Source organism: Gadus macrocephalus, chromosome 18, assembly GCF_031168955.1.
Source record: "Gadus macrocephalus chromosome 18, ASM3116895v1".
Classification (NCBI taxonomy): domain Eukaryota; kingdom Metazoa; phylum Chordata; class Actinopteri; order Gadiformes; family Gadidae; genus Gadus; species Gadus macrocephalus.
Window position 1 is genome coordinate 4535451 of NC_082399.1, and position 10033 is coordinate 4545483.

The 10033-nt window shown below is 51.9% G+C and overlaps 1 protein-coding gene across 3 annotated transcripts in view; it reads left to right on the top strand.

The window, feature by feature from the left end:
* The window catches only part of LOC132446206 (C-Jun-amino-terminal kinase-interacting protein 4-like), a 19120-nt gene extending 13813 nt beyond the window's left edge, over positions 1-5307 (top strand). For all 3 annotated transcript variants that reach the window (XM_060036367.1, XM_060036368.1, XM_060036369.1), the window contains exons 16-25: positions 285-438; positions 1051-1191; positions 1340-1420; positions 1535-1602; positions 2139-2287; positions 2781-2952; positions 3337-3450; positions 3770-3970; positions 4645-4773; positions 5162-5307. In XM_060036367.1, coding sequence (XP_059892350.1) covers positions 285-438; positions 1051-1191; positions 1340-1420; positions 1535-1602; positions 2139-2287; positions 2781-2952; positions 3337-3450; positions 3770-3970; positions 4645-4773; positions 5162-5271 — 1319 coding nt within the window. In that variant the 3' untranslated portion in view covers positions 5272-5307. The remainder of the gene's footprint in view (positions 1-284; positions 439-1050; positions 1192-1339; positions 1421-1534; positions 1603-2138; positions 2288-2780; positions 2953-3336; positions 3451-3769; positions 3971-4644; positions 4774-5161) is intronic.
* Positions 5308-10033: the final 4726 nt, after the last annotated feature.

Here is a 10033-nt window from a genome sequence, read left to right on the forward strand (position 1 = left end):
GCCACGAGCTCTGGGCTTCTGCTGGACGTACCGTACATTGATTACGGCAACGTTTAACGGTCGTGTGTCTCTCTCTCTGTCTGTCTGTCTGTCTGTCTGTCTGTCTGTCTGTCTGTCTGTCTGTTTGCATCTCTCGCTCTCTCTCCGTCTGTCTGTCTGTCTGTGTGTCCGTCTCTCTCGCTGTCTCTCTCTCTCGCTCTCTCTCTCTCTGTGTCTCTGTTTCTGTCTTTCGCTCTGTGTGTGTGTGTGTGTGTGTGTGTGTGTGCGTGTGCGTGTGTCTCCAGACACCAGGCCCATCGAGGAGGCGGGCGAGGCGTCAGAGTCCTGCACGGGGCCCTCAGGCCGCAGCAAGGGCCCGCGGGGAGCCTACACCGAGCACATCTTCGCCGACCCACTGGGGGCCCAGAAGACAGACCTCCCGGCGGGCTACACCCAGAGGTACGCTGACACTCGCGCTTCACTGGCTCTGCAGAGAAGGTCTGCCTCCCCTCCGAGATAGACCGACCAATCCCAGCCAGTGTATCTCATATGAGGGCGGGGCAAATACGATGACGTCCAGAGGATCGCCACGGAGGCATTGTCAACAACAACAACAATAACAAATATGGCTGCCATTGATATAGAACGATCTGTTTATTTCCGCTAACTGCACGAATGCACTGGAAGGAAGATGTCTCCTTGAGATTAAAATATATCGTCCCGAGTGCGACCGGGCCAAGAAAGCAGCACAAAAATCAATGTGCATGAGGGACAATCGATTCCAGGCTCTGGTGAAGCACACTTCACCATCGCCTGATTGGCTGCTGATGTCCTCATTAACAGGCCGTGTGTTTCTGACAGAGTAAGAGTCCTGAAGATCATTCTACGAAGCCCTCCGTCATCTATCAATGTGGAGGACAACACGCCTGTCTTCTGATACTAAAGCTCTCTCTCTCTCTCTCTCTCTCTCTCTCTCTCTCTCTCTCTCTCTCTCTCTCTCTCTCTCTCTCTCTCTCTCTCTCTCTCTCTCTCTTTCTCTTTCTCTTTCTCTTCCCCCCCCCCCCCCCCCAGGGAGACTGACCTGGTGAAGGACGGCCTGGGGCCCAGCGCTGCCCCCGCTGGCGAGGAGGAGCAGGACCTGATGATGATGGAGGAGGCGCAGAAGATGACCAGCGTGCTGCCCACCATGTGGCTGGGGGCGCAGAACGGCTGGTGAGCCGCCGACTCATCGTCTGCGTTGTCATGGCGATGTTTTGTTGCTTAGTGGGTAGTGTAGTGCAGTAGGTCGTCCCTCCACTGATGGCTGTGCTCTCCGTTGACGTTTGTGTGTCTCTGTGTGTGTGTTTGTGTGCGTCCGCAGTGTGTACGTCCACTCCTCGGTGGCCCAGTGGAAGAAGTGCCTCCACTGGATCAAGCTGAAGGACGCGGTTCAAGGCATCGTGTGAGTACGGCCCGGAGAGACGAACGGCCGCACATCAACCACAGGGAATACTTTAGTAGTTCATATGTTTCTACCTCACTAAGGGATGATAAGAACCCTTTCTGATGTCTGCAGGCATGTGAAGGGCCGTGTTCTGGTGGGCCTCTCGGACGGCACCTTGGCCATCTTCCAGAGGGGAGCAGGTGAGAGAGAGCAGAGCACACACCCCCCCACCAGCTCTTCTTCTGTGTGACACCATAACCTCCCTCATGACCACATGACCGTACCAGGAAACCATTCGATTTCCACTCAACCCGCGCTCAGAGTCGTACGCTCTCTCCTTTGTAATCGCCCGAACTCATCGAGCACAACTCATATCCACCACGCGTTGAAAACGAATCCATCTCGGTGTGAACAGACAGGTAGCACATTTACATTCAGGGCGTTTAGCGGACGCTTTTACCCATAGCGACTTAAAACGGTTCACACACACATTCACACAGCGACGGCGGTGTGAACCGCGCAGGGCGACAGCCAGCTCGTCGGGAGCAGCCAGGGTGAGGCATCTCGCTCAGGGACACCTCCGCACTCCGCTAGGAGGAGCCGGGGTTCGAACTAGCGACCTTCCGGTCACCAGCCAACCCGCTCTACCTCCCGAGCCCGGCCGACCCCTAACGCTCCCCCCCCCCCCCCCCCCCCCCCCCCCCCCCATTCCTCACCCGCTGTGTCTCTCCCCCAGACGGGCAGTGGGACCTGAGCAACTACCACCTGCTGGACCTGGGCCGGCCGCACCACGCGCTGCGCTGCATGGCGGTGGTCCACGACCGCGTGTGGTGCGGCCTCAGCAACAAGATCTACGTGGTGCAGCCTGAGGCCATGAGGGTGGAGGTGGGTCCCCTGGGGACCAGTGGCCAGGGGCATCGACTGGGAACTACGGACTGGGAACAGGCGGGGGGGCCCGAGGGCAGGGACCAGAGACCAGGGGCCCGAGGGCTGAGGCTTCAAGTAGTATAGTAGTTGATTTGCTGCGTGACACACATACAGATTCAGTAATAATAATACATATTAATTCAATAATACAATTGAACACAGTAGCTCATAGCAGGGGGCTCCGTGGTCATGATTGAACATTTGGAGGACGGTGTTCCCAACAGCAGGACCCCAGTGTGCTCACAGCGGCTCGTTGTGCTTTAGGCAGTGTGGACACATGAACACATGAACGTCTCAAGTAGAAGGGTCCAGCCCTGAATCCCAGGCCAGTGCCCCTGCTTGCAGTCTTCAACACAACACAACTCTGGACACTGAAATGGATCCACTCACCCCTTCTCTCTCTTCCTCTTCCCCTCCCTCTCCCTCTCTCCCCCCCCCCCCCCCCCCGCAGAAGTCGTTTGACGCCCACCCCCGTAAGGAGAGCCAGGTGCGGCAGCTGGCCCGCGACGGGGACGGCATCTGGGTGTCGATCCGTCTGGACTCCACGCTGCGTCTGTTCCACGCCCACACACACCAGCACCTCCAGGACGTGGACATCGAGCCCTACGTCAGCAAGATGCTAGGTGGGGCCAGAGCTCCTCCAATCAGCCGGCATCTGACTGTTATGTGTTTAAGAAACGCTCATGTAAACAAGTGGATGCTTTTTGTTTGTATTGATTTTTGTGTTTGGTTGAAGATCCTTGTTTTCTCGCAGTGTTGTCCTGTCGTTACCTGCAGGTTAGTGAAGTGTTGTCTTTGTTTGTGTCGTGTCCCTCCCCCCTTCTCTCTCCCTCCCTCCCCCCTCCTCTCCCCCCTGCCTCTCCTTCCCCCTCTCCTCTCCCCATCTCTTCCTCACCCTCTCCTCTCCTCTCCCTCCACCCTCCCGCCCACTCTCCCTCCCCCCCTCTCCTCTCCACCCCTTCCCTCCCCTCCCCCTCTCTCCCTCCCCTCCCTCCCCACGCCCTCAGGAACCGGTAAACTGGGCTTCTCCTTCGTCCGCATCACGGCCCTCATGGTGTCCTGCAACCGCCTCTGGATCGGGACGGGGAACGGAGTCATCATGTCCGTCCCTCTGACCGAGAGTACGTCCTCTGTCACTCACTCACTCACTCACTCACTCACTCACTCACTCACTCACTCACTCACTCACTCACTCACTCACTCACTCACTCACTCACTCACTCACTCACTCACTCACTCACTCACTCACTCACTCACTCACTCACTCACTCACTCACTCAATCACAACGGTGTGATCATGTCCGTCGAACACGCACACCCACATATGGACGGATTACACTAAACACACACTCGCTCTAAACACACACTATACACACAATCAATCACTCACACTAAACACTCACTCACTCCTCACCCCTGCTCCCCCTCCCTTCCCGGCAGCCTCGGAGGCCAACCAGGCCCTGGTGCCGGCCGGCGCCGGCCAGCAGCAGCCAACAGGGGGCGCTGTGGTGCGGGTGTACGGCGACGCCGCCAGCGACAAGGTGACGGCGGGGACCTTCGTGCCGTACTGCTCCATGGCCAACGCCCAGCTCTGCTTCCACGGGCACCGCGACGCAGTCAAGTTCTTCACCGCTGTCCCGGGTACGGCCCCCGGCCCCCAGCACCCACACAAAACCGCATTACATTCTATTAGTGTTTATCCCTTAGAGGTGAATGGACTGCATTTATACAGCGCCTTCGTAACCAGTGGCCAACACTTCACACACCCGACGGCGGCGGTATCAACCACACGAGGCGACAGCCAGCCGGTCAGGGTGACCAGTCAGGGTTAGAGGTGCCTTGCTCAGGGGAAAACCTCGACACTGAGCTAGGAGGAGCCGGGGGTCGAACTAGCAACCTTCCGGTCGGTTACCAGCCGAGAGGACTGACTGACTGACTGAGGACTGACTGCATCAGTAATGATGATGTGGTTCTACGGAGGACGCCCTGTAGCAACCAATAACGGAATAACGGCCATTAACGTAATAACTGCCAATGAAGGATTTTTTTAATATAATGCCAATAACTTAAGTTATTATGTTTTTGGCTCAACTACTTTATAACATTATTGGTTACGTTATTGGCGGTTATTTCGTTATTGGCGGTTACTACGTTATTGGCAGTTACTACGTTATTGGCGGTTATTTCGTTATTGGTCGCTACACGCCCTTCTTTAAGATGTTCTTCATACGTTGGTGTGCCCTCTATGGTTGGACTTGTTTGGTCTCCTCCCCCTCCTCCCTCTCATTGGTTTGTTTCTCCCCCCCCCCCCACAGGCCACCCCAACCCCCCGCCTCCCTCGGAGGGGGGTGCGGCCGGGGGCGGGGCCGACGGTTCCTCCCAGGACGGGCCGGGATCCATGCTGGTGATGAGCGGGGGGGAGGGCTACATCGACTTCAGGATGGGTGAGGAGGGGGAGGGGCTCCAGGGTCACATGACCGAGTTACACCTCAACCAGGAAGATACTCGATGCAGGGGCCAGGAACTAACGTGTGTGTGTGTGTTCGTCTCTGTGTGTGTGTGTGTGTGTGTCTCTGTGTGTGTGCGTGTGTGCGTCTCTGTGTGTGTGTGTGTGTCTTTGTGCGTGATTGTATGTCTGTCACTCTGTCTGTGTGTATGTGTGTGTCTGTCTGTCTCTGTGTGCGTCTGTTTGGGTGTGTGTGTGTGTGTGTGAGTGTGTTTCTCTGTGCGTCATTGTATGTCTGTCTGTCACTCTGATTGTGTGTATGTGTATGTTTGTCTCTCTATGCGTCTCTGTCATTGTGTGTGTGTGTGTGTGTGTGTGTGTTCCAGGTGACGTTGCGGAGGAGGGGGAGGAGCCTCGGCTGACCCTGCAGCCCCTCCAGGCGTCAGCGGAGAGCAGCCACCTCATCGTGTGGCAGGTGCTGCCCCACAGTACCTGAGAGAGGGAGGGAGGGAGGGAGGGGGGGGGGAGGGAGAGGGAGAGGGGGGGGGAAGGAGAGAGAGTGGGAGAGAGAGAGAGAGAGAGACTACAGGCGTCTATCATGATGTGAAGCTGCAGAAGTCGCCCAGTTTTAGACCTACAGCGCTTGTTTTCTTTGTTCTCGAATGCGCCGCCCTCTAAACCCAACCCCCTCCTAATCTCGTCCAATGGGGTGATTGAAAGCGATCTTGGCGTGGGCGGGGCGACATATGGAGCGTTGTGATTCGTTCTCGTGTGTCAGCCTCAAACCGAATCACAGAACTGCATGTTTTAGTTTTTATTTAGAACGTTTGGTTAATTTAATTGAATTTGAACATATGTTACAAACCAATCACTCTCCATCACATGTTTTGCTAGAGAAGGCAGAGAAAGAATGAGCCTGGATTGAGTTCTCACCCTTTGCAGTATGCAGCAGAGTTTAACGGTTTGCTGGGCTCTGATTGGTTCGCAGAAGAACGTATTCAATGACTCTTCTTGATGAGAAGGCGGGGCCTGTTTAATTTTGTACCTTTCGCTAACTCTCGTTCCTTCCTTCATAACCACTAATGTACAAACCCACCTAGGCTAAGGCTGCTCACTGTGCATCCCTTCCAATCCTTCCTAGTCCCTCAGTCTTGCGTCCTCTGTGAAGTAAGCACGGCCATGATGATCAAAATAGTTCCTCTGTACTGGGGTAGGAGCATTACCAGTCTGCTGGTGGTGATGGGGCTGGGGGGGGGCCATTGGAATGGGAGGCTGACGGCAGATGTGTCTGAGCCGGTCTCCCTGAACGGCCTCTGATCCAGAATCAGCAGGCACCCCTCTCTGGACGGAGAGCTCCAGTTGCCTTCGGACTATCTCGTCTCTTCTTGACAAATGACAGAACTATTTATTCTTTCCTGAGAGAATGTTACTGGGTTTCGCTACCAAAGGAAAAAAAACGATCGGTTGACGTGAAAACTCGACGGCATCTAGACCGTGATGCCTTTGGTTTTCTAACGCATTTCCTAATGTACAGATAGATCTATTTTTGGAGTTGGATTGTTTGCAAAGTTGACAGGTGTGTTCAAGTGTTTTGATATGGGGGTGGGGGGGAGGTGAGACTGACATATTAGTCGGCCAATCAGAAACCATCCAGAAAACGCTGACATCCAGTTCAAAACTGGACGACGCTACAGCAGACGCACACGCCGCTAATTCACAGTGCCATGATTGGCTCGCTCTGGTTTCCTGGACAACGTTTAAAGCAATAGACGCGAGACGCACTCATTTACCTGGCCCCTACCTGGGTGCGCTGTAGACACATTTTACGCCTATTTTTATGAACTTCTTTTATTTTTTAACAATATTTTTATGTAACTGACCTCTTGGGTGCGCTGTCTCGGACGGAGGAAAGAGTGTGTCCTGCCGGGACGTTCGCATCCCGTTAGCTGTGTTCAGTCCTGCCGGGACGTTCATGTCCCGCTTGGTGTGTTCAGTCCTGCCGGGACGTTCGCGTCCCGCTGGGTGTGTTCAGTTCTGCCGGGACGTTCATGTCCCGCTGGGTGTGTTCAGTCCTGCCGGGACGTTCGCGTCCAGCTAGGTGTGTCGTAGAGAAGCCGTCCAGAAGATCGGGCAGAGTCTTGTGTGTTTCCTTCTCTCCTCTCCTGTCCTGAAGAGTTTTGTGTTTGTGAGCGAATGCCTTCATTCTCCCCGCGGGGCGAGAGCTGTTTATTGTTTGACAATATTGGCCACTTCAGTATTTATTATTATTATTATTATTACTACGGTGAATGAGCTTTGGCAATTCAGAATGTAACTTTGTACATTGAACACATGATGATATATATATATATATGATTATATATGAATCATTTAGATGAACTGGGGTGTATTATTTTGTGAAATGCTTTGTTGCATTTGGAGGCAAATTTTATGAAATATATTTGAGTTATTCTGACGGTTAATTTGACTGAGCTATGCACTATCTTTAGGAGGAGCGGAGAGAGTCCGGTTTGGGGGTGGAGGGGGGAGGGGGGAATGGCTCATTTTACCTTCTCCCACCGCCTCCAAACTTGTATTGGTGTGTGTGTGTGTGTGTGTGTGTGTGTGTGTGTGTGTGTGTGTGTGTGTGTGTGTGTGTGTGTGCACACTTGCACCCCACTGCAGCACTGACACGCCCATGTTTCCTACAGCGACTCTAGCCTTACTGTGTTGAATATGCGATCAATAAATCAAACCAACTTGTGTTGGGGAAACTAACCGCCGTCGTTGTTGTGTTTTTCTTTCCTTCACTTGTCTCCTTGGTAACAAGACAGAAGGGTTTTTTTTTTAATTGCCTGCCTTTATCATAACCTCCGCCCATGTACTTGTTGTGGGCCGATGTATGTTCTTCATGTAGATTATATTGACTCCCATGCTGGCCAGATGCCTGTAATCACCAGCAGTAAGTTATTGCTTTCCAATGACCTGTTGGGGGTATTTTTTCTACCTGTCCTGAATTGATGATTGAACGGGTTTTTACAACGCCCGAAGGAGCCTGCAGTTCAGTTCACTCACCGCTAGAGAGCGAAGTTGAGCCGTTTCGTGTGTGCGGTGCGTAAAATGACTTCATTACAACGAGGCACCACTCCCCGCGATGTGATTGGACGACACGACGTGTTCTATTCGGGGACTTGGTTCCATCCCATTTAATCGGCCTAAAGCGCAGTTTAAAATCGGTAAAAAGGGAATCGATAGGCTTTAATCTCTTCCCAGGCTCCTCTGGGAGAATGCGTTGCGGCTGTCGCGAATGATAGTCACAGAGCAACGAGGCTTTAACAGCCTGGAAAGGAAACGTCTCTGTAGTGACTGTTACCTTAAATGAGAAGTTAATGAAGTATGCTATACGTCTATCATTCTTTATTTATTTAAAGTCCCTGGAACGTCCCGATCACCCTGCGTAATGGCCAGCTGGTGGCTCTGTGCGCTGTGTCTCGCAAGACCGTCACCTTTTGCCCCTTGTTCTTCTTATCTTCCAACACAACCACCGTTTCAAACAAACACGGTTACCGTCTAATTTTCAAACCCTTCCGACGAATATCTCCATCTGTCAGACCCGCTGAGGGTTTTGTTATTTCAGATTATCTCAGCACATGGATTCGCAATGCGTCGGTCCGCCGAGTGTCTCAGTACAGGGAGTGCAGGGAGATGAAAGAATCGTAATCTTCTTAACTTTCTTTGGTATCTAGAAAATGAAAATGACTGATCCGAATAGAATATATTGTTTGCATAGAGGAAGAGTCCATTTCCAAAGTAGGGTCGGAGTCACAACAGGCTCTGCTTGCTAAATAACCATGGTTGTGCTCCACTTAAGTATGCGGTGGCACCACTCTCATTCAATTAACCTGAAACTTCGGTTTAATTCGGTTAGGCTTCAATCAGATCGCAATGCAAAAATATTGCTCATCCCAACATATTCAAAACAGTTCCAAATGAAATGTTGATAATCGAGATAAATGTGTTTGTTTATTGTATTGTGTGTGTGCACTCGAGTAGGTTTGCAGTGTGCGTGTTTATGTATGTGTGTACTAGTGTAGGTTCACAGTGTGTGCGTGCGTGTTTGTGTGTGTGTCCGAGTGCTACTGAACCATTACATAATATCCCTTGTAAATATGGGGTCACCCAGGGGCTGCTAGCATGTCTGAGGGTGCAGTGACTCACCCTCTGCTTATTATGAGGCGGTATCCTCCTCACCCCCCCCCCCCCCCCCCAAAAAAATATAATAATAATAATAATAATACATTTAATTTAGAGGCGCCTTTCAAGACACCCAAGGTCACCTTACAGAGCATATAGTCATCATACATTTTCACATTGTGGAAAAAAATAAATAAATAAATAAATAAACATAAGCAATAAGAAATAAATAAAACAAAAACAAGACAAAACAAAAAAAAAACAATCAAAACAGTGATCAGTTAGAATATGCCATGTCAGGGCTGCACATGCACACACACACACACACACACACACAAACACATAACCACGCACGCACGCACACTCAGTTGAATTCTACCGTAGTCGACACACAAGCAAACTCACTTTAAGTTTGTGAAAGTCGCCGCTGGATAACCAACGGTGTTCTTCAGGAACAACCTTCTACCTCGATCTGTCAATCAAACATAGGTACATGAAAGGTTAAAGGTCAAGCTCCCCCCGTGGTCTCTTGTTGTCAAGGCAACGTCACACGAGGTGACACCGAAAGGAAGGACACCAAGGGGGAAAATAGGACATAAAAAAAAAAAATCAGACAGACAGACGGAAAGAGAAAGACAGAATGACTGTCTGTCTGTCTCAACATCAATTCATGACAGACGCTAGAAAAAACGACAGCTCTCTCTCTATCATAGCCACTCTCACTCTCTCTCACACACACAGACACTCTCACAGACAATCTTTCACTCTCGCACACACACACACACACACACACACACACACACACACACACACACTCACTCTCTCTCACACACTGACACTCTCACTCTCACACACACACACAAACACTCACTCTCTCTCACACAGACAGCCTCTGTCTCTCATACACAAAGTCACACTCACACACACACACACACAAAACACACGCTCAAACCCCCCCCCAATGGGTGCAGAGCCGTGCCTGCCCAGTCCATAAGGGACTGGCAGGATCCCTGTTCGACCTCCAGCCTGACGGAGCGTGACCACCCACCACATCCACTGGTGTCTGTCCCCTGTCCCTCTGTTGT